This window comes from Pyrus communis, chromosome 9 (assembly GCF_041283825.1).
Source record: "Pyrus communis isolate YQ-2024b chromosome 9, ASM4128382v1, whole genome shotgun sequence".
Taxonomy (NCBI): Eukaryota; Viridiplantae; Streptophyta; class Magnoliopsida; order Rosales; family Rosaceae; genus Pyrus; species Pyrus communis.
Genome location: NC_142573.1, coordinates 2,423,351 through 2,448,394, shown reverse-complemented (window position 1 = coordinate 2,448,394; position 25,044 = coordinate 2,423,351). Strand labels below are relative to the sequence as shown.

Genomic DNA, 25,044 nt, shown 5'->3' with positions numbered 1-25,044 from the left:
CCACCGTTGATTAGATATGTATAATGATTAACCAAAACAACAATGAGATAGATAAAGCTAAAAAAGTAGCTGATGTTTTGCCTCAAATGAATCCTGTATCGCTCCATCAAGTTAACTGGGTCCGGAACTAGACCCTTATTTTAATGGCAACATCACATGCATGTATAAGGACAAATACATTACGATCAATGAGATAAGATTTGATTTGTATATATACGGTGGTCAATTTTTCTTCCTGATTAAAGTTCATGCAGTAAACCATGTGAGCCTATCGATTTGCTATAACGCATGCATATAGAGACTGCATGTATGTGTGCGGCTTTGCGCCTTTACCATTTTCAGTGGATTATGTGGGTTTGAAGAGAATATGAAAGTTAATTTCCTCTTGATCTATATGTAAATCTTTAGAATATTGTCGTTGTTACTAAATAATAAATCTTTTTACTAGACCCTAATTGTAGATCATAATCCAATGTATCTACGTCCATTAGTAAACCCTAGTTATATGTTTTTTAGTATGTGCGACTACGTTTATGATCTTATTCATAACTTAAGTTGACAACATATATAACATATCCGACTGTCTTGATAAAACAACCTATCTTTATAAATTGAATATATATTACATGTGGATTAGAGTCTAGAAACATGAAAGATACATACCCACACAACATATTTATACCAATATCATTTCGTTTTATCTTTAGGGTTGGAATTATATTATTTGGTTGGTGGGTGCCCAAAACGATCGTAGTTAAAGATCTTGCTGGTTGTTGGCTAAAATAAAATTTGCAACAAAATGCACACACATGCAGCACATAGGCACACAACACACAAGAGGTTCATTGAGAGAGAGAGAGAGAGAGAGAGAGAGAGAGAGGAGGGGTCCTTGCAGACAAATAGGGGGTCGTTTAATTTTATAGTCGCACGTGACAGTGCTTGACAAAAGCCTGGAAATTTCACATCTATGCCTGTTCTAGAAAACACCTCCCACCTCTGGACCTCTTCTTGTATGTACTCAGGTTTATGGTGTGCCACTTGGGGTGTCGTGTGTGCTAGGAAATTGGCATGTGACCCTGAAGCTTGTGCTAAGCAGTGCTCACGTAGTTGTGTCCCAAACAAGAAGGGAAAACAAATATAAACTCATAGCCAGAGACGCAGTAGAGATTTGCTTGGTTAAAAGGAATTGAATATTTCATTTACAATTTGCTTAATGCATATACATAAGAAGATTTGATATGATTTCCGAGGGATAATATGAAAGAAATATTTCAAATATACAGTTCGAAAACTAACTCCATTGAAGTTTAAGAATCTGACTAGTTAATTTTTTACCAAGCATGAGACATTGATTTTTTATTAGACACCCTGACCACCCACATCATCCGAAGAATGCTTATGTATATAAAAAAAACATAAGATTATATTTACGTTCCACTTAGTCTCACTCGGTGTGAAAACTGACCGGAGAAGTTTATCTATTGTCAAGTAGAGGCCCCAATGTATGTAACTAATCCAGCCTTGTGTTCAAAACCAACCGTAGAATGCCAAGTCAGAATAATGGAGTAGAAAGAAATAACTGCATCTGGAGATGACTGCCCTGAAACATAGGAGCCATGGCTGGAAATACAAAGGGGGCGCAAACGTGGCAGTGGCTGATTGGTGAATAAAATTCAGTAACCCTAGTTGTGCAAGTTGAGAGGATCAGTATCCTATGATCACATGGTGTTGCGTATGGAGACACGTACATGAAGGCCCCACTTTGTTAGCTCAAAATCGAACACCTTTCTTGAAGCCCACTTGAAATCAAACCCCAACTCGGGAACACACACACACAACGTCTAACTAATCTTTTATGTACCTAGAACATATTCACGTTGAAATTTTAGCACGGAAATTCATTTTTTTTATTAATACCTTAAACATAGAGGTATACCAACCACATCGTTCATCTGTATTATAACACGTGAATAATACACATAACTTATGTTTGGACTACCCATAAAAAATTTCGTCGCTCTCATATCTCTCTCTCACTGGCTTAAAATACCAGGACTAGCAGACTGCTTTCTCCAATGCGCGGTTGTCTTCTTCACATCCAACATCGTTGTCTATGTTATTGTACTCCCTCTCTCTCTCTCTGCTATTTTCCCTAGTGGTCCTTCCTCTCTTTATATCTCTCTTATCACTGTCTGGGGCTAAGCTCTTCATATACCTTATTTCTAGGATTGCTAGTACCACTTCTTCTGTTACCAGATAGGCAGATACCCTTTTTCCTCTTCTTCTTCTCCTTCTCCTTGTTCTTTCATCTACTTCTCCTTCGCTTTCCGCTTTTCCAGTGCTTCTGTTACTAGCTAGCCTCTTTTAGGTTAATATTCTCGTTCTTAAACCTTATATATGATGTATAAAGCTCCATAGCTAGCCAGGCTGATCATACATACGAACATTTATATATGTTCTGAGAACGATATATAAAACTATATCTACTTGTCTAGCTAGCTAGCTAGGTGCAGGGGATCATGTCTAGCAGAAGGTCGAGGCAGTCAGGTACTCCAGCGATCAAAGATGACCAAATCATCGAACTGGTGTCCAAATTACGTCAACTGGTTCCTGAGATTCGAGATAGGCGCTCCAACAAGGTAAACTCTTCCTCTCTGCTCTCAAAGAAAATACATCTAAAATAAAGTCATTGATTTCGCACTCATTTTCTTAGGTAAATTAGTAAATGAACTGTTAAAAGCGCGTATAATCAGTAATATAAGACTTTCTTTGTCAGTGTCGATAACAATTCTATGTCATGAAACATATGCATCTGGATTTGAAGAATTCTAAACAACCCAAGTGCAGGTAGATAATCATGGAGCAAAAAGAAAATGCACTTTAGGACCGCATGTAAAGTATAATATTGTAGTCTATTGGACTTTTCGAGTAGCCTAAACTTGACCCGGACATCAAGGGATTGATACATTTCCATAGGAACTAGATATATGGGTTGATAATTAATAATATGGGTTTCCCATTGACCCATATATTCCTAAACACTGTCTTGTTGAAGTTGGACCATCTAGTAGTAAACCTCATCACGTGTCATGTGTTATGTGACATGTGATATGTTTAGAACTTGAAGAATTTATATGTTATACATATATAATATGTATGCATATAGAGAGATTATTCTGTGTACACAAACTGAATATTGTATAATAGTTTTGTTAATTACCGTCACACTGAAAAAAAAATACGTCCTTAAAATGTGTTGTGAAAATATTAGAAAGCCAGTAGTTGTGGCGCTAATTGGGATGGCTTTTACTTTGGTGTATGGTGCAGGCACCAGCATCTAAGGTCCTACAAGAGACTTGCAGCTACATCAGAAACTTACACAGAGAGGTTGACGACCTAAGCGAGCGACTCTCCCAACTGCTCTCTACAATTGATGCTGATAGTCCGGAGGCCGCTATAATTAGGAGCTTGATTATGCAGTAGATGGATCATCAAATCACGAGCAACCCTAATTATATACATATATATATATATATATATTGTCGTTTTAATTATATAGTTAATTGTCCTTCTATTTGTTTCCAGGTTATAGTACTTTGTATTGTATGTATTTAGAAATGCCGTGTGTGGTTAATTAGAGTGTTTAATAAATTGAAGGACTTGCACTGCTACTAGCAAGTCCTACTATAAAGAAAGAAACCTATTTACTTTCTCCAATTTCTATAAAGAAGTGATTTCTACACTCTTTTTTTCTACACAATCTCGCAACTATACTTAATTTTTGCATTTGAATAAACGTAAAGACAATTAGGGGATCGACAAACAAACAAAAACGTGCAGAAACTAGCTAGGCTTCATCGAAACTGAAACTAGCTAGAAAATTATACATGCGCACTGCATTTACAAACGTGCAGAAACTAGCTAGGCTTCATCGAAACTGAAACTAGCTAGAAATAAATTTATATCTGAGCACTGCATTTACGTAGAAGCTTAGTGCTCTTCGTTTATCCTTTTCAGACAGTGTGGTTTTTGGTTCTGGACTTAAACTTAGTATATAGAAGAGCAACTCAATCAGTCTTATCTCACTTAACTTACCCATTAGAGATAAATTCCAACAACCATCGTGCATGGAAGATTATCAATTAACTTGCCTGTTTAATTTAATAATATAATAGATAGTGGCACAGCAACACCAATAAGTCGCAAGATTAGCAAAACAGCCACCAAATACTCACGTGAAAATAATTTGATCATGATTGTCGTTTGTTCATGTTCACAAACTAGGGTCCTAGGCATGAGCTGAGTTTAGGAGTCCGCAGCGAAGTAAAATGTTGCATAAGTGTTCATATGATTTTGACCATTGTCGTTAATTGAATTTTGAATTGAATGCTCACATTCTAATATGACATCGTCAAAGCTCACAACTCAATTAAACTGTAAGAATATTCTTCGTTAATTAACATACAACTTGTGAAATGGTTATCTGGATCTCTAATTATTATCTGTTTGCTTAAATGATAATCAGTTGAATTTAGACTGGATCAGAGAGTAAGCCATCGGCATCATGATGCAAAATTAGTTATATATATTCCGTAAGCTTTCAGTACTCTGCAATTGCATCAAGGTATTTCTAGCTCATAGGGCTTGCCAAGTTGTGTACGAAGAAAACAACTTTATCAGGTACAGGTACATACATATGTATTAAACTACCGATCTCCCCCCTGAATTTCACTTAATTTTCGATTTCCTTCCTAAACTTTTCAATTGAAAAATTAAGGACTTAAACTAATTTTTTTGGCCTATTTCCCCCTGCTGTTAGTTTTTCGTTCATTTCATCTAAATTTCTGTTAATTGAAGCATGTACTTAAACTAATTTTTTTGGCCTATTTCCCCCTGCTGTTAGTTTTTCGTTCATTTCATCTAAATTTCTGTTAATTGAAGCATGTGCACAACATTTGTGGGTAGTTCGGTCATTTTGTTCTTTAAAATAATTGAAAACCCTAAATTTCTAGAATGTCAATTTTTGCAAATCTGTGTGATTCTATAACTTTTGTATTTGAAGGTCTAGCGAAGTAACACTTTTGTTCTCAAATGTGAGTCACGTAGTGTGCACGTGATAAGTGTTAACGTTAATTTGGATGAAATTTATGAAAAACTAATGGTAGGGGAAATTGGCAAAAAAAAAAATTAGTTTAAGTCCTTGATTTTCCAAATAAAAAATTTAGGGGATAAATCGAAAGCTAAGTAAAAGTTCAAGGGAAAAATCAGCAGTTTTCTCATATATATATATATATATATATAAATTAGGTTTCCATCCTTCTTTTTGTAATTTCCTTGATTAAAACGTTATTCATTTTCAATTTGTGATCAAGGTCCCTAGGTATTAATAAATGTCATTAATTATTTCAATAATAAAATATTTGTTATTTCTAAATATATTCATTTAGTGTTAGAAATTAACAATTGGTATATTTATATTTATGGCTAAATTTTTTATCATATATTTTTATTTTTATTTTGTACCCATTTTTAATTTGCAACCCTTTTTTATTTGTACCAATTTTCTTTTCACTTTTAATTTGTACCCTTGTATTAATTTCTTTTTGTGCCCATATTTTTTAATTTATTTGTACCCATTTTATATTTTACTAAATGTACCCATGCTAATTATAAGTATTTATTTTATGTTTTAAAATATATCAGTAGTTATTTTTTACAATATGATAAGAATTATGTTGGTACATTATTTTCTTTCCTATAATTTTGTGAAGAACAGTATTATTCTAATATTTATTTACAAGTATTTATTATATTTTAAAAATATTATTTGAATTTGTTTAAATTTCATAATTTGTGGGACATTAAATGCATAAATATATGAGTTAAATCTCTTAAATAATGTTAAGGACCTCGATCAAAGAATTTAAACAAATAAGATTTCAGTCTAAGAACTAAGTTGATTAGGGATCGGAACCAAAATGATACATATGTATGTCTCTGTGTGTGTTCGTGTGTATATAATGTGACTAACTGATCATTTGTTAAAGTGCTAGATATTTAATATGTATATATGTGGGATATTTTAGTTCGGTCTCTGGTTGACCAATATCTTATACTTAAACATTAGTAGATCCTTTCTAAAATTATCCAAAGATTAATACCAAGTAGCTAGCGACTTTTTGTTCATATTTGAATTGTGTGAAAATATAATCAAATTTATTACTACTATATATATATATATATATATACACTTGTTTACATCTCACATCTAGGAATTTTATTTATTTATTATTATTATTACAAACGATATTTTAAACTAATTCACACCAAATTAATGAATGACCATTATTTAAACTCGGAACGCCATGAGTTAGAAAGTCCCTAACCACTAGAGCAATATCCACTATATGCATATCTATGAGTATTTTTGACAAACCAATTCACATGTGACATATTCGTTAGCATGCATGCAAGTTGCAACCATATGATGTCATGCTCAAATTGAAGCAACAGCAAACAGTTCAAGCTGCCAATCAATCACATATAATTAAGATTAGACTATTATAAAAGGACAAACTGTTGATTTCGTTGATTCCTGATCACTTTGATATCGGAAAGATAAATATGAGTTTGACCATTCATGGGAGGGTCATCTACAAACTATTAACTTGTAGCTAGATGATTAGGAGAGGGTTTATAGGAAATTTCTTGGATTAAGAAACACGAAGAGACTAATTTTCTGCAGATGGAGGTTGTCAACTTTGGAAGAAACATAAATGAATCCATCGAGGAGATTGCCTTATAAGTACGCAACATTTAAATTATTTAATCAAATAATTAGCAGCATAAACCAAGGAATATGCAAACTTTAATTTACATAAACTTTTGTTTGATTGCTAACAAACAAAGGAAGAAAGAGATAGAAGTACTCCATTTAGTTATCATGTAATTAAGGGGTTTTTGAATTTTAATCCTTCAAGAAGATTAAAATTTAAAAAAAGCCTGGTGTTAGATTGATTATTGATTTTAGACTCTTAATGTGTACTTAATTCAAATTCATATTATATTTTTGTTTTTAAATTTAATAGAATTTTTTTTGTCAAGTTTTTATATTTAATAGATAACTTATTTAATGTTATTACATTAAAATTTAAATTTATTAGCATACAATTTTATTTAACTTTCTCCAATTAGTGTACCTAAACATCCACATCATAATATATTTTACTAAATAGTGTACCAAAATGCCTATACCCAAATATATTATAGTGAATTAGTGACAGATAAGAAAATATGCAAAAATATAAGTGTACCAATATTCCGTACCTAACTATATGATACTAAACTAGTGCACCGAAATGTCGGTACCTAAATATATTATACTAAACTAGTATACCGAAATGTCCGTACCTAAACATATTATACTAACCCATTGTATCGAAATGTTCGTACCTAAATATATTTTTATGAATTAGTGGCAGATAAGAAAATATGCAAAAACATAAGTGTACCGAAAAATCTCTACGAAAATATTTTCTTATATAAGATGCCTACCATAATGAGAATTAAAATTTATAATATTTTCATAAAATTTAAATTCATAAAATTATAAATAAAAAAAGAAACATTGAATACATTTGCTTGCATTAAATAGATTCTAGGGACTAAAATTAATTTTTAATCTTGTATAAGACATTTTTCTAAACTTCATCTTATTTAGGGATTAAAATCTAGTTTTCTATGTAATTAAATTGATGTATAAGAAAATATAAGAAAACAGAGTCATATTAAACTATTGATATAGGATAAGTAAACAAGATGCTAATTAATCCAATCCTCCAAGGCTTTGGCTGCCGGTTGGAAGGAGTTATTAGTTGTGACTTAATTAGGTATTTTGGAGCACTTAGATGCATATATGATCATAGTTTGCAAGTCATGAGTCCATATGACTTCGGTGTGTTGATGTTTGCTTGACGTGGTATAAGATCTTCTAGCCAAGATAAGAAAAAGGCGTTCACCAAAAACTAAAAAACAAAAAAAGATAAGAAAAAGGCATAAGGGTAGCGTATGTGAGAGTTAAGGCTATTGCCCCTATTCGCGTGTTTTGCTATTTACGATGTTTCGAAATTTATATAGAAGATTTTTTTTTTTTTTATGGGAAATGTTAAGGGTATTTAAATTTTAAAGTAAACTAAATGATGTGATGGTTGATGATTTGATTAACGTGTATATTTTATATTTATGACACGTCATTTACTTTGCAAATTTAGTTTAAAATTTTGGTTTTCCTAGCATTATCTTTTCTTTGAGAGGGCCAAGTTGTCTTTGTGAGATATTTTTTAGTGTGCCGGAAATGCGGTCTGACATACTAAGTATATTAATACAGTTGGTTGGAAACTTAAAAAAAAAATCTAACCAAATGTATTATGACACTTAGTGTACTGAACCATGTTCCCAGCATACTAAAAAATAGGATAGTGAACAATGGGCATGAAGGGGAAAATTGGTGTGGGGTTTGGCTACAATATCTTGCCTCCCAACAAGAAAATTTCTAGATCCGCCACTCCACATACTTCTCCTCGCACTCCGTATTTGTATCTCTTTCATCTCTCTTAACTTTTTTTTTTTTTTTTTTGTAAGTTTAGGGGGAGGGGAGGCTACTTCATCCCAATATCAGGGCACACCACAAGTCTCTTTAAGACTTATGGGGTCTTAGCCCTTCTTTTGATTTTTTCAGATTGCCCACCAAGAGGATGATGTGATAGAAACTAACACACAAATTAAACCCTTTTTAGACAATTGTAGTATACGTAAGTAGGGATCGTTCTAGGCCGGGGATTAGAAGGGATGTTAATCAACACTAACTTGACTCAAAAACTGAAAACTAGACTCAAATACACAAGACCAAGCTAGACTGACTCAAATAACACAAAACAAGCACTAAAGGGTGTTTTGGATGAAAATTGAAGTAAATTGACACGAAATACTAAAGGGGGGTTTGTTTGGACGAATTTTAAACTAAAACTAAGTAGGGTGCATAAACAAAGTAAGGGTGGTATGAAACTAAGGTAACTTAAGGGGTGAAAGACTAGCTAGAGGGTCATTCTCTACATATGACACATATGCAATACAAATCAATTTCCAGTTATTATTCCTATAAACTATGAATAACAATGCCCAAAGTTAACCATGAATTGCACAAATTAACCATCAGATTTTCCTAAATTCATTGAATTGGACTCAGAGACGCAATCAAATTATTCTTATCAAGTTCCCTCTATGAACTGTATGATAGAGATACATATCAAAGATCATTAAGTTCTATGAAAATCATAAGTATTGACAAGGCATTCGTAACTATGAACTGTATGATACTCCTACCAGGAATTTACTTAACATAATCATGACTAGTGATTTTCACTACTTATAAATATAAGTTCATAACTATTAGGTGAAATTCCCTTATATTTTAGCATCAAATTCATGCATGCAAACTAAGTAGGCCACCTTAATCAACATACAAGAATAAGTTATCAATCAAACAGATAAGTAAATTGCATTCACGATTTATTAAACAATAACTGGATGTAATCAATTTATATCACACATATGTTCATGGGTTTGAATTCACCTCTAGCTAAAACGAAATTAGTTCCATATGTCTATCATAACTGAAAACCAAATTAAAACAAACATTGAACCAAAAACTAAAGATATAATACGCCTAGAAACGCTCCAGCAATCCAAAGGCCTTGGATGACAGGCACGGCTCCAAGCTCTCCTTCCTTGCAAGCTGCGACACTCTTTATATTTTATCTCTGAAATTCTCTCTAAAGCTCTCTCTCCCCCTGGAAGTTGCGGCAACAATGTGTATTTATAGGCTAGGGTTCGGCAGAAACCAAGGAGGAAAAGGATAGGGCATTTGCATTGCTTTAGGACTCCTTGAATCAGATAGGAATGATTTAGAATAGGATAAGGACTCATTTTGCAGCTGGAAATAATCTGAGATAATGTTGGATAAATTGGGATAATGTTTGGATAAGATGAGATAAAGTAGGATTAGATTAGGTTAGTTTGGATAAGATTGGATAAGATTCATTGTTTTCAGCTGATTCCTTGTCTTCCAAGCTTCCAAATTTGATTCTCCAAATTGTAGGACATATTTAGCACATGTAAAACTCCAAAAACGTCCATCCATTATGCTCCACACGCATGCTAACCAATCCAAGCCCAAACTGCTCCAAAATGCTCCATTTAGCCATTTATTGACATTTTCACCAGTTGGACCTACAATAATACAAAAATAAAATAAATCACTATAATAAATAGAAACTAACTCACTAAATGCAAAGAAACAAGCTAACAAAATCGCATAAATATGCTTCTATCAGAGGAATTGTCAGCAACAGAACTCGAACTTAGGCCTTGATCTGGTGAAGAGAGTATATTATATGATTTATTTATTTATTATCTAAGTGGATGTGGATAAATATATACCTTAGAGGTGCATATACATATTGCTCATAACAAGCTTTCTACAATTACAATGTCCACAACTTGCCACTTAGTACTACGATCTAGTGGTATTCATCTTCACTTGTAAGTGAGAGGTCTTATGTTCGATTTTTTCCAAGGGCAAATTTGAACCACTTTATGCTAGCCCATTATGAGGCTAATAGCCCACCCTTCCCGATTGGTGTAAATAATATCGTTTGTTAAAAAAAAAAAAAGATGTAAATTGATAATCGTTGTTGCTTTTATCCGTATTTTCATTTCAATTTTTTCTTATCAAACATTATTTTCACATTTTAGATGATAAAAAAAATTATGAATTTGAATCACTTTCATATAGACAAATCTTGAATGAGAACTTTGTTGGGAAAATTAGGGTTTAATTGCTATATTAAATCACATAGAGAATGCAATTATATATCAAAGTAATGCACATGAATAACCAATGTTAAATGAACATAACATAATGGATTGGACACTCCATCCTTTAAGACAAGTTTATGCCCCAATACGACGCTTATGGTTGAACGACGCTTGTCTCCTAAGATACAACGACCATATCCTTGTAATAGTAGCACTCCAAATCACAAGGCTTCAATGAACCACGATTGTGTTGAATACTATCTCATATGAACTAAATGTGACACTACAAAACTCTCTAACAATAGTGCACTATGTGTATGAATATGTGAATGTAAAAGTTGTTAAATAATTATAGGAGGCTTCCTTATTTATAGAATTTGAGATACCTCTTTGAAAAACATATGACCATTCATGAATAGTCAAAAGTTGCAACTCTTCAGGATAGACACATATTTCCATATAAAGGCATCACTTTCAATTTCCATTCAATTATTTAATTTAATATAATAATATTAATATTAAAATTTCCAACAAACCTAAAATATAGACATTTTCCATTCGTTGAAATGCATTATGAAGTAACCTTAAGAATTAAAAATAGGAAATTTTATTCATACCTATTTATCCTCTTTTTACACCCAACTTAAACCTTTTTAGACACTAACACACAAATTAAACCCTTTTTAGACAACACATGATTCACCCATTTGGCGTATCTAAAGCTTAGCTGGGATCGAAGTTGAGAGTTATGGTAAACGCCGAGAGATACCACCATCAACTAGAAAGAATACTTGTGGCTGCTGCATGCTTGAGTGGCAAGAGAGCCAATATACTAAGAAAGATTGGAAGGGGATAGTGATGGTTAGATATTTTGGGTTTTCATTGTGGATGGTAGGGAATGCGGCAATGGGGGGTTAGGGAAGGGTAGAAATTGAGAGTGGTTGGGATTTGGAGAGATAAGGTGGCCGAAGTTTTCTAGTGCTTGAATTTTATTTTTATTTTTTTATTCTTTTGCATTTTGGGTGTAAAGAGAGAATTATTGGACACATTCAGAATTTCAAAATAAAAAAAATAATAAATTGGTTGTAGAAAAAAAGATAAATGAATCTAAATAAAATTTATCATTAAAAATTCTATACCTTTTTCTTACTTTTGGAATCGAAATTCCAAAGACTCTCAATCTTGTAGAAAATCTCACATTAATTATGATAAATTGGAAGATAATTGTTATTAGCACTCCTAAAATTTCATTTGGCACTCCAAACTTTTAATAATTAGAAAGAAAAATACACTTATATAGAATGTAAAATGAAAATTTTAAAACGCTAATAACAATTCTGAATTGGAAAACCAAATAGTATCCCGTGGACTTTGCTTTGAAATGAATAACAATCTTTATTAATAAAATAGAGAACCATCTTTGGACGTTAAAGCAATACGCCACCGTTTTCATGAATCATTTCATTTGGTCAACACTTTTTACCCATTTCTTTTTGTTAATTTTATGAAAAAAGAACCTTTTTGGCTTTATGATTATTTTCTACCCACCAGAAAACTAGATCATTCCCCGCCAATCGGATCGTAAAGGTCTCCGACGGCGGCACAAAGGGATTAGCCCACGCTCCTCCAACGGCAATCGAACGCCACGCTCCTCTTCTTCTTCGTTGGAGCCTCTCACAGTGCTCCCGCAACTCGCATCAAGATTCAAGAACTGGTATGTAAACTGCAACAATTATCAAATTTATCTACTTTTCTATCTGGGGTTTTCAGTTCATTGATTTTCCCAATTGTCATTACAAGAATCATCTTTCGAATTAGATTCTCATAGCATAAAATTAAGGTAGTGTTTGAACTCACTATTACACCATCAGCCTCGTGGAATTAAGACCGTTGAATGAACAAAGTTCTAAGCCGTTGGATGGAAGAACTGTTAAGATAACTTTTTTATGTGGATATTATTATGATTTGTTTTATAATCACAGTACTTATCTCCGGAGGTTATTTTGACGTCTTTTAGCCAATATCAAGATGGTGTAATCAACGAGTGGGATGATTTGGTCCATACATGTGTTTATGCACGTGTGGTTTATGTTTATTAGTGATGCAATTCCATCAAATTTGCTATGTAGTCTTGGTAGCCAGCATGCAGTGCGTTGGATTGTTAGGCTTGTAAAGGGATAATCATCATTACCAATGAATGGTCATGCTATAACCATCAAATCCATATCATTAGATATGATCTAAATAATGATTGTTAGGCTTGTAAAGGGATAAATCATTGATCTAAATAATGATTAGACGAAGATGGGATGATGATTAGCATGTGGTGGTGGTTAGGTGATGCTCGGCACATATTATGTCGTGGAGGTGTGATAAGGATTAACACTTTGCAGAAGCTTGATCAGTGACAGAGTTCTAATAGTATGATCGAATTCGAATTGGTTATGGAACTTATCAACCAAGGCATGCATGTCCTTATAAATAGAAGTGGTTAGGACCTTCAACTCAACATACAAACAAACGCTCTATGCGAAATCTTCTCATACCTTGAGAAAAACACTAACTGCTTTACACACATTCCATCATCATTGGGTTGATAAACCGGCAAGTTCGGGTGAACATCATTGAAGCTGTAGAGTCAGTCGATCTAGGAGTACCTTCAATTTGGTTAAACAACACTACTTCTAGTTCGGTTGGTTAAGTCCAAGTCTCATCCGGCAAAGGGTCTCCGATTCTTTTGCCGTACGAGGTCATTTCACCACCTTTCTCAACAAAGTGAGGTGTTCTATGATTGTTTACTGATAAGGGCATTTTAGAGTTCGGCATTCAAACGGCTGAACCACTATTACCTTAAACACACTCATCTCCTTTGAGTATCTTTGTTCCTACAGCCTGATACTGATTTGGCGCACCTATATTTGCATGAATATAGTTGAAGCAGTCGAATATAGTGCCTTTATAGCACAAGGCATAACCTTGTCTTCAGGTTTTAGAATCCAAAGCTGAGAGTGTTCCTTCCTTGGCTGAAGTGGCTAGGTGCAGAAGTGAGCAGTGCGTTTCATCACCACATTATCACATCCATCTCTTTTGCCCGACCGAGCTCAATAGCGAGTAGTCAGCATAATTAGCTCAATAGTTACTCAGCCATAGGTTTTGTAATTTCTACGGTCAACATGTAGCTTTGACTTTATTAGTCACGGCAATTAATCATAGCTCAAGTTTATCACTTTCACACTAATGATTCTTTGCGTTCTTTGATTCTTTAATGCGAGTTGACATTGGTTTCTTAGGAATTTGACATTCTATGGTTGTTCTGAGGATTGCCCTCTTTCTTTATTTCTTTCAGAATTATAGTCAGTAATTATGCTTGCATTTTCGGAGTAACTGTTACACCACCACATGAATTAGTAGCACAACATAGCGTCGACAAATTTAAGTTCCAACTTTAATTTTTGAGTAATCAAGTTCTCATTGTAAAACTCATGGCTTTCACTTGATGTTAGAAGCATTCAATTTTTTCTTGTTCTTCCTGTTAAATTATTTTCGTCAGTATGGACCACTTAGGGGATCACATGACATATGGATTGAAACATGACAATGCCTTCTATCTGTTTCTGATAATTTTCTTATCCCTTTCGTTTGTTCCTCCATTGAGGACTTCTATGCAATGACAGTTGAAGCCTTGCTGTGGAATGCTGTTGTGAGTCCAAGTTATGTTTGTTGTATAAGCTGGTTTTTATTGTTCTTTCATTTTCCCAGGTTCTCTCAATCCGGTTTTTTCGGGAAAATGTATCCGGGTGGTTACACTGCTGAAGTTACAAGTTTGTCCCCTAAAGCTACAGAGGAGGATGTTTACAATTTTTTCGGTCATTGTGGTGCAGTTGAGCATGTTGAAATCATCAGGTATAATTCATAGTTGAGCATGTTGAAATCATCAGGTATAATTCATCTTCCCCTGCTTCTAATTATTGAGAACGCTTCCGAGTTTTTGTACTGAATCCAGAAAATGGTTGTTTAGTCATGTTTATATATGGGGTTTGTCCACCTTAAACTGCTTGAATCAGTCAGAAGCAGTTTGTTTTTGGAAATTGGTCAAAAGGAACAACGCCGTTCGTGAAGGCTCTTCAATTTCTTTATCGTAGTTGTTAAAGAAATTGAAGTTAGCAGCATAAGCAATGGTACCAATGGTATGATGTGAGATTTCCACAAGTTCAGAAGTGATTGTTTTGGCTTTTAGTTGTGTTCGTTGTTGTGATTTTCACTGAACCAAATTTTTGTGTTCATAGCAGACTCATCCGTAGTAACAAATCCGTAAACATTTGTATACATGAAGAACTATTTTCAGTACTTCAGCAGACACTTCGCATTTGATAACTAACCGCTCTCACTCAATGAAAGCTTGCTTTGCGAGAAAATATAAGAGCATCTGTCATGAGATACATGAAGTCATATGTTTGCACGAGTTCTAGTTTCTAAATGTTAATCGAGTTAAGTCCTCTAAATTTTCTTAATGAATGTGTTATCTGATTGGGAGAATGCTTTTGTTATTGATAACAGATCTGGCGAATATGCCTCTACTGCATATGTGACATTCAGAGATGCTTTTGCTCTGCAAACTGCGATATTACTCAGCGTAAGTTGCCTGTCACTCAACCCTGACAATGCTTTCCCGGTGGCAAAAGTTGCTTTTCATGCTTAATTCAGTCAATCAAGTTGGTGGTTTGCGTTCTCTGTTAGAGATTCATTAGCTCTAGATCCATAATAAGTCATTCCAAAGTTGGAATTGCATAATGCTCGGTTTGATGCAATTGCACAATTTGTCGAGATAGACATGGCGAAGAACCCACATATTTGTTGAAATTTGCCTGTATGGAATCTAGATCAGGAATACCGGATGTCACTCTAACAAAGACGATTACATTTTCATATGGATGAATTTTAGCGTCACAATGCCTCAGGTGTTTGATATTGGTTGCTTACTGAGTTTTCCTTTCTTCCTTGTTTTTAAATTTCAGGGAGCTAGGATCGTAGATCAATGTGTATGCATAACAAGTTGGGGAAGTTATATCGATAAATCCGATGCTTGGAACAGTTCTACTTACCCCGAAGGCAATACTAGCTCAACGGTAGGTGTAAATTAACAACTTGGACTGTTTTGGTTGAAGATTTATCACAGCACAAGCTTAGAACAACAATCTTTCATGTAAACTTAATTATTTCTTAAATCTTGTACAATGTTATCAGACTTATCACTCGAGTCAGTTCATCTCTACCCCTGGAGAAGCAGTAACGGTAGTCAAAACACTGGCATCTAAGGGATATGTTTTGGGAAAAGACGCATTAGTCAAGGCCAAAGCTTTCGACGAGTCCCATCAACTCTCAGCAACTGCAGCAGCCAAGGTTTGTGAGCTCAGCGACAGAATCGGCCTCACTGAAAAAATTTACGCAGGCAGGGAAGTTGTTAAAACCGTGGACGAGAAGTTCCATGTTTCAGATATCACCAAATCAGCTGCAACTGTTACTGGAACGGCGGTGGTGGTGGCAGCTACGTATACTGGGGAAGCAGCTGTGGCAGCAGGAAGCGCTGTGGTCAACAGCAGCTACTTTGCCAAAGGAGCTCTTTGGTTTTCAGATGTATTGACTCGTGCAAGCAAAGCTGCAGCTGATTTGGGTAGTCATGGCGGTAAATAATCTCCAACATTTGTCTAGAACGTTTTGTGTCTTCCAATTTCTCTGCAAATAAATCAACTTTTGTTACATGCCAACCTAGGTTAGAAATTGTTGTGAAGAAAAACTTGGATTTTCCTTCGCTACGAGGTACTGAGGCAGTGTTCTTGTTTAAAGTCGTACTGTTCTCACATTCAAGTGTTTGGTGCTTAAAGTGACTTGTAATGTACCATTCTGAAATGTGAAAAGCGTTGTACTTGATACTTATTATAAACACATACCGAAGAAAAACCGAAAAAAATTAGCTATCCCGTGCCGGACCAATACAGATTGAGGCCTAAGCCCAAAGTTACAAATGGGCCGTTTTTTATTCATAATTTTTATGATTTTGTTTTGTGTTAAATGATACCAAGCTTTATCCAGTGCACATTTAAGTTACATATTTAAACAAGTCATTATTCACAAATGATCTTATCAGGTTAAATGATCTAAATGCTCTTATTTACAAATGACACTAACCAACAGCCATAATTTGCTTTGCTGACAAAAAAAAGTTTGCTTTCTCTGAGTATATTGACACGTATGGATTAAAAAAAATTCGTGGGTTCCATGTTGAAGTCTGTAACAAAAAAACTTAAAACATCAGTAGTTGATCTCATGCCCATTCTTTCTTTCACTTTCTCGATTCGTAACTTCCAATCCCCATTCTAAAGTAAACATGTCATTAGCCATTCTGAACTCATCCATTTTCTTTCTTCATCTCTCGCCTCACCCGATAAATTCAGCACCCTGAGAGATGATCAGCAACTGAGACTCGACTCTAGTTAACCACTACAATTAATGTTAAAATATTTCAAACATTATTAATTTCATCGAAGATTGTGGTTGTTGGTCTTCGTAATTCAGGTTTAATCTTCCCAACTCCCTCTGCTTCCCCATCAACCACTTCCTAATTTTTTATGATGTTCTTCATCTGCCAACAATCATTATACACGTATTCAGCATTGCAGTTGTAGGTTGCGGCTACCCTAAGCGGCAGGCAAGACGCTGTACATACGGGTGGGAGCGGGTGGGTCCAAATGCATGGTGTCCTACTCTTGAAAAAAATTATGCCATAGTTAAAACGCATCTCATAAAAGAGTAAGATTCTATGTATGTTAATCATACTCGATCTCACGTTAGTCTCACTCGATATAAAATTTACCCTAATTAAATAGTTACACTGAAATTCACACCTTATGCTTTTGTGATATGTTGCCACATAAGACGACGACTCAATCCCACCTTTTGTGAGTGTGTTGCTGCATATGACATGCACTTAAGAATTCGACCAAATAAAACCCACGCCCACGGATTTGTGCCACCGCCCTACACATCTCCTACCCCGTTTTTAGAGCAAGTCCGCCCCTTCCAAACACTTGACGTGGACTTGCTCTTAGAGTTCCGCAAATCCTTGACTTCCTATTCGCTATTTTAAGTTAGAATTCTTCCTTTCTTTTTCTTTGTTTTATGATGCCCTAATCCATCAAAAACCTCAATAAGTTGCCGTATCATATTCACTAATTTGCCCCAAGACATACAAGGGGATTCCAGCATTCGGACCCATTTTAGTGAACTCGAATGCAAAAGTCCTCCTTGTTTGTGTTTTAAGTGGACGGGTGGTGTGACAAGGCAGTCGAGATGAGGTGTTTCCATCCCCCTAACCCACGGCAATCATGCTTAATGAGATTGATTAATCAATTGGTTTGGATCATAAGATCTCAGCTTTATGGCAGACTATGAACGTCCACTGACTTTGCTCCTAAGCTTTGTTTGATTTAGGAGGAAAACGTATATTGTAAACATGGTTGTGTAACGGCTCGTTTGGAAATATTTTTAAAATGACTGAAAGTGTTTTTAGTGAAAATGTTTTTGGGATATAAAAACATTTAAAGTGCTTCATGCAAAAAGCACCAATTATGTGCTTCTTGCAAGAAGCACTTTTAAGTGCATTTTGAGGATTCACTTGCATTTTTACGGAAGATTGGTCCCAAAAACATTTTTACTAAAAATGTTTTCAATCATTTTAAAATAATTTCCAAACGAGTTCTAAGACTCCCATTGTCCAAATCATATTATACAACTAGAAAGTAAAAAGGCTGGAACTTGTTGCCCTTTTCACGTATGGGAATCACTTTCCAGGGAATCCGCCGAATATGGGGCAACCTTATCGATCCAACAATATATGTAGACTCAACTTTCTTCTTCAGTCTTCTTTTACAAATAGAGGAGGACAGAGGACTGGTCCCAAATGCAACTTTTAGATAATGTCGTTACTCTAGGGACTGTTTTATTTCAGCTGTTTAATGACCTAGGGCTTATTTAGAAGCACTTTTAAAATGATTGAAAACTTTATTGGATAAAATATTTTTGGATTCCAAAAGTACTTGAAGTGCTTCATACAAGAAACACCAGTTCGTTTTTACTAAAAACATTTTTAGCCATTTTAAAAATGTTTTCACCCATTTTAAAAGTAGTTACAAACAAGCCCCTAATATTTTTGACAAGAAATAATTGTTCATTACACTCTTTTCTTCCTATCCCTTTGTCACCACATTAATGTGGCCTCTAATTCTTAACAACCCAAATTGATATGATTTGATTGTATGCAAAGTGTCATGTAGCCAATTGTTATTTTCGATGTTAGAGAGAAATAATAGTAGTGTTGTCTAACGATGACAGTTCTTACATCGTGTGAGGCTAGTATAGAGCTGATGAGATTAAAATATAGTTTCATAATTTCGTGAGAACGCGTTATTGATGATGTGATCAGATCACCATAACCAAAACAATTTCATTATGTTAAGGGCCTCGAGATGAGAGAATTCAATGACATGAGCGAAGTTTGCAACACTCATCATATGATGAGTGCTAAAATAGAAAAAGATATGTGTTGAGTTTTGTAGACTTAAAATGATATATCTCGATTATAAGTAAAAATCTTCACCTGAAAACCCTAATATGACTTGGATTGCTCAAACGATGAGAGATGAGATTAGGGAAGTTGAGATGGTAACATTTTTGGCACTCATTATTGATTAATTTGTATTATGCTTGTGTCCCTTAGTGGCACCACCATTTGTATATGGCACCGTATCATGATATTATAGTCTGCCTAGTATCTCTCTTAATTTGGTTTGAGCCGTCCTCCCCAAGTCCAAAGCTAAGATAATTAATCAATTCTTTATTTTGTAGAATCGAATTTTCAGAATATTTTATTTTATATTACTAATCAATTCGTACTCCTTTTACTTGGGTTTAGAATGTGATAGCCTTATTGGTTTTTATTTTTATTTTTTATTTTTATTTTTTAAGAAAAAGAGACAAGTTGGTGGCTCTATCGTGTTAATCTATTTTTTGGGAGGTCAAGAAGACTCACAAATGTATTTTAACTTTCCTCGAACCATTATTGTGTGATTCACCAACACTAGAAATCAAATTCAAGACATGTTATATGGAAGACGGACCTGAAAATTGAATTCGTCCTAACCACTGGACCAGTCCATGATAGTTTAGTCTTATTGATTGTTGACTAGCCTTGTAAAAAGAAATGATCTAAGGTAGTCGATATGTGAAATATTGTTTAATTTCTTACATATAACGGGCTATAACTTGTGTCACGAATTACACTTTAATACAAATATACATTAAGCACAAATTATTAAGATATAAAAATAAAAATAAAGTTTCTCACGCATATCAAATTATAATTTATCTGTAAAAATAGCCACTATTTTCAAACTGATCAGAAGTCGAAACACGGTGGATTGACCAGGCCACTCAACATTATTTTGTTTCGCCGACATTGACTCTTCGATGATCACCTAATTTGCTTGGCATGAAGCATCAAAGGATGTTGGATGACCCTTCCCATCTCTAAGATGGATGAAGCCAACTACTTCTATACATACAATACACCATAAAAATATTATTGAGTATAAATTATTCAACCAAATGACCAACATGCCACAATTTCACACTTAACTATAATTATATTTGCTTCTTCTATAATATATATGTACAGAATTCTGTGCTAATGAGTGCACAGCCGTCCACATCTATGAAACAATGTGCCTGCATTACCACTAGCACTCTAGCAATTCTGCTCAACCTTTTAGAACTGCATCGCCCTTTATATGGGGTTAACGTGGAGGGAAATGTAACATCTTCAAATCTCTTCCATTTAATTCATCAAGTCTGGAGATTTGGGCTCATCGACGGAGCCACATTAAGGGCTACCTGGGCTGTAGCCTAGGTAGCTTTTGGTAGGAAATAAAAATTTACATGTAATTTTTATTGATTTTTGAATATAGCCCACCATATATTTAGTCACTGGTTCGAATTCTCTCGATTTAATTATATAATATAGTTTATAAACCATCTCTTTTTCTCACATCTTTTTTCTCATCGCTTCTTGTACATGTATAAGTTTAAATTTGTTTGAATAACAAAAGTTCTTGGCTCACATTATGAAAATTTTCTTAACCTAGTTGATATTGTAAAAAATATAATATCAAGTTTCTTTGTTTATAAAGATTTAAATCTTTAAACTAGCCCATCTGATGAAAAATTTCTAGCTTCACCATTGTCCAGGCCATTGAAATTTGATCCAACGGCTACAAACAGGGACCTACTTTAAAAGTTATAATAACTTTAGCCGTTTGATCAAATTTCAATGCCCCGGATCCTCGGACTTGGTGGATTAGGAGGAAGAGAGCCAGAGAGGATCCCATTCCAACATGAAGGTACTTTTTTACGGTACGTCTATGAGATGTTTTTATGTTTAACTGTCAAATTTTTGTTTAAAAGTATAAAAACTAAGATCTAATGACTGAAATATTCGGATTATTTATGAGATGCTCGGGAGTGCACTCAAATTTTTGAATGTTGAGATAAATGTATACATTGTTTGATGGTCCTAACTAAGGAACCTAAGGAAGAAATTGAGGGACTCGTTAACAAAATTCATAGGTGTCAATGGTTGTACAATTGGTGGCAGGGTAGATTTGTCGTCGGTGACAGTTTGGGCATAAACTTTAAGTTAGATGCTACTTTCATGAAATGTGATTAGTAATTAGGAAAAGAAAGTTCTGAAAGATGGTGAAGGAGAAAAATTTGTGTTGAGGCAACCGATTATGTTATTCATCAAGAACTTCTCACAACAGTATATTTTGATTTCATACGACCTTACGCTAGTCTGATTTGACGTGAGAATTGCCTTCATAAGACGTCCTACCAGGATTTTAGGGAAGTGAAATAAGAACAAATATCTGACAATATTATGCATTTCATTCTTGTAGAGGATCATACATAGTGTTACAAGACAAGGCTTTCTCATATAGGTTGAGGGAACCTGCTTCTCCTTAAAACATTATTCCACTGCTTCCCATTGCGGTTTTTTTCTCTTTCTTTTCTCATCAAATGTACCAAAACTCTTTACTGTACAACAAACAACTCACGAAAATAAAGGAAAGAAAATAAGCACAAAAATGGTCAAAACTAATTAGTACCTGAATTCAGGACTAATAGCAACATATGGGGCAGCGTATTAGGCCGTTCTCATTACAATCCGGGCAGCGTTGGAACCCCGATTCACCCTCCTCCGCCTCCTCCTCCGCCTCCTCTTCTTCTTCTTCGTGATCAATGTCTTCGTAATATATTTTACAGCTCCCTGAACATGTTTCACATGGCACAAACCTTATATCCCCACAAGCATCACAAACTCCACCGCCGCCGCCACCACAACCTCCGCCATCCAGTTTTTCACAAGATTGAAGCAACTTTTCAAGCTTCCCGTCTTCGTGCAATTGCCGAATCTCATCAGCTCCACCAATGTACTTATTCCCCACAAACACACTGGGCAATGCAGCCGCATGATACCCCTCCTTCAAAAGCTCCCTCAGCTCCTCCTTGAACCCCGAATGCATCGACACGTCCCGCTCGTCCACCCGGACCCCTACGCCCTTCAGTATCACCCGAACGTGGCAACAGTCCTCGTACGTCTTTCGTACCCCTCGGAGGCTCGTGAAGTACAACACCACTCTGTCCCTGTCCTTCTTGTCCTGGGCCTCCAACACTTCATCGCAGGCCCAGGCCGGCTCCTTTCTGACAACCAAATGCGCTAAATCGAAAGAATCTTCCTCGGATTTGATCTCCGATAATGATTTCCTAAACGCGGATATCACATCCGGATCAAAATCTGCAATCAAAGAATTGGATTTCACCTGATCATTTTCATCCGACATTTGAAGCCACATTGGCTGCGGCTTAGGCGGGGAGTTCCCATTTTCTTGGAACCTCGATTTCGGGCGGTCGGAAGGGGAAATCGGCCTCGGACACGGGTCCTGAACAACGTGGAACGAAAAGCTCCGGAGGTGATTAGCTGGTGACCGGAGAGGGCTTATGTCCTCGAGGCCTTCCATTAACTCCCATGTATTGATCGTCTCCGGCTCGCCCGGCGGAGTCCTGGTGGGTGTTTTCGGCATGATTTTTGGGATTTTCGCGTCGATCATATTCGACCACGTCTTGGCTTCGATCAGTCCCATTGAGAATTCCTTGTTCCCGTGTACATTATCCTTTTCGCGACCGTTACCGATTAGGTTCTCCTTCTCGTTGTTGGTATCATCGCATCCGTTAACAATTACTCTGTTTTCAGGGCGATTGATAGAGCCTAAGGTGGAGGAGGTGAGGGCGACGACATGGTAGCTGTCACCTTTGGTCTGCGGCGGGTGGTGGACGTCCATTGAGTAGCTTCGGGAAATCGGAGAATAGGCGCTCTCGCAGTGCCGGCACCGCTTTTCCTTCGAGGTTGCGCAACCCATCGGACCCCAAAACTCGATCTGATACGAACAGATATTCGATCAAATATCAAAAGAGTGTTTTTCTAAATGATCGGAAACGAAATTTCTTTGAGGTGAAATGGTAAACTGTAGGATTATCAAAAAGGATTTGGAATCATTCCTCTTTCTGCGTTTATTCACGTAACGAAAGAGATAGACACACGTGAGAAACTCGCATTAATGGCGGAGAGACTCAAAACTGTGTAGCCAATCTGCGACTAGCCTGGAGGAGAAAGACGACGAAGGAGTGGATTTTCTTGGACGGTCGTGGAATTTGCAGTCCGTGAGGGAGAGGCAAACGCATGAAATTCCAGAAGGGAAAGGGAATAAAAAGTTGGGAGGAGGAAATGGAATGAATCGAATGGAAGAGTCAAAGAACGAGGGCGAAGACCATTCTAATTAAGTTCCCACCTCCGATCCCCACACCCGTCTCTAGAAAAGAAAAAGGGAAAACTGCGATGGGGTGGAAGCAAGAACCCAAACATTCCCGATAGAATGTGTCAATATATATATGGTGTCTTGACTTGGTAACAAATTTAAGTTTTTACTAGAACGGTCCTCGTAGTTTACTTGAATTTTCACCTAATGCTCATGAAAATAGTTTATTATAAGTGAGAAGTTTCAGGTTTGATTCTCGGTACAAACTAATTTGACTCACATTATTGCTAACTCATTGTGAGGTTAATCCTATATTCTTCTCCTTAGTTTAGATAATATCGTTTATTAAAAAAACAAAACGCAAGTATTGCATGTGGTCCAATATCTTAATAAAAATTTTACTTACTTTTTCGGGTTCAAAATTCCTCTCTCCTCTTAATAAATATAACAATTTCGAATTGGAAAATGATCCTCACCGCATCCTTTTCCTAGAGATCCCGGGGATCAAGTAATCATGTTCGTTGATTGTATATTGTGCGGTTAGTTTTCGTTAGGTATTATTTATATTTAATTTTAAATTTCAAATTTAAAATAATTTATGACCGCATAATGTACGATAAACGAACATGATTACATAATCTTTAGAATTTTTCGAATACTCTTCCCTCCTCTTAATAATAAAAAAACACGTGTGCTACTTTTAAGCCAAATAACATTAATCATCCTCGTAATTTATTTGAATTTTCGCTTTCAATCATGACTTTCGTGCATATTCGTCCGTTCTTTTTTAACTTTAGTCTTGATTGTCAACAACATTGCTTTGTCATTCTTTTTTTTGTTCATGTCTTCTCATTTCAAAATTCCAATTTGAAAGGAATTTTGCCTCATTTTACGGATTGGATTAATAATGCTAACAAAATTAAACTGCAAGAAAAGAACAACATAACAAACCTACATGGATAAAGGTGAAATTCTAAATAAGTTATGGAAACTATTAGTACAATTTATTTTATTTTATTTGCCAAACTAATGAAATAATAGTTCAACTTTCTTTATTACTTAAAAAATAATACAATAAATTTTACTTGAATTACCATAATATTTTTTTTGGTCTACATAGTCCACGAGATCATTTAGATAAAATAATCAATAAAAAGAGGCCAAAGAGTAGAGAGATTTTTCATTGCACCAGAAACACGGGATGGTATCTCATATAGTGCATTTGTCCGTTTTCAGTTTATATATA

General features: G+C 35.2%; 3 protein-coding genes across 3 annotated transcripts; 2 read left to right on the top strand and 1 right to left on the bottom strand.

Moving 5' to 3' along the window:
- Nucleotides 1–2,066: 2,066 nt before the first annotated feature.
- Nucleotides 2,067–3,742, top strand: LOC137741051 (transcription factor PRE1-like). Its single transcript, XM_068480857.2, has 2 exons — nucleotides 2,067–2,639; nucleotides 3,328–3,742. Exons 1-2 carry the CDS (start codon nucleotides 2,520–2,522, stop codon nucleotides 3,481–3,483), a joined length of 276 nt encoding a protein of 91 aa, XP_068336958.1. The 5' UTR covers nucleotides 2,067–2,519; the 3' UTR covers nucleotides 3,484–3,742.
- An 8,592-nt stretch (nucleotides 3,743–12,334) lies between these two features.
- On the top strand, nucleotides 12,335–16,850 carry LOC137739729 (binding partner of ACD11 1). Its single transcript, XM_068479413.2, has 5 exons — nucleotides 12,335–12,589; nucleotides 14,635–14,778; nucleotides 15,433–15,508; nucleotides 15,891–16,001; nucleotides 16,120–16,850. Exons 2-5 carry the CDS (start codon nucleotides 14,663–14,665, stop codon nucleotides 16,564–16,566), a joined length of 750 nt encoding a protein of 249 aa, XP_068335514.2. The 5' UTR covers nucleotides 12,335–12,589; nucleotides 14,635–14,662; the 3' UTR covers nucleotides 16,567–16,850.
- Nucleotides 16,851–21,852: 5,002 nt separating this feature from the next.
- LOC137740350 (uncharacterized protein At5g39865) lies at nucleotides 21,853–23,902 on the bottom strand. Its single transcript, XM_068480215.2, has one exon. It carries the CDS (start codon nucleotides 23,400–23,402, stop codon nucleotides 22,104–22,106), a length of 1,299 nt encoding a protein of 432 aa, XP_068336316.2. The 5' UTR covers nucleotides 23,403–23,902; the 3' UTR covers nucleotides 21,853–22,103.
- Nucleotides 23,903–25,044: the final 1,142 nt, after the last annotated feature.

Bases quoted from the DNA above. Each gene is read 5' to 3' on its own strand.
- LOC137741051 (XM_068480857.2), top strand. From the start codon at position 2,520: ATGTCTAGCAGAAGGTCGAGGCAGTCAGGTACTCCAGCGATCAAAGAT. The intron at 2,640-3,327 runs GTAAACTCTTCC...TGTATGGTGCAG, and splicing joins GAGATAGGCGCTCCAACAAG to GCACCAGCATCTAAGGTCCT.
- LOC137739729 (XM_068479413.2), top strand. From the start codon at position 14,663: ATGTATCCGGGTGGTTACACTGCTGAAGTTACAAGTTTGTCCCCTAAA. The intron at 14,779-15,432 runs GTATAATTCATA...TATTGATAACAG, and splicing joins GAGCATGTTGAAATCATCAG to ATCTGGCGAATATGCCTCTA. The intron at 15,509-15,890 runs GTAAGTTGCCTG...TTTAAATTTCAG, and splicing joins AAACTGCGATATTACTCAGC to GGAGCTAGGATCGTAGATCA.
- LOC137740350 (XM_068480215.2), bottom strand. From the start codon at position 23,402: ATGGGTTGCGCAACCTCGAAGGAAAAGCGGTGCCGGCACTGCGAGAGC.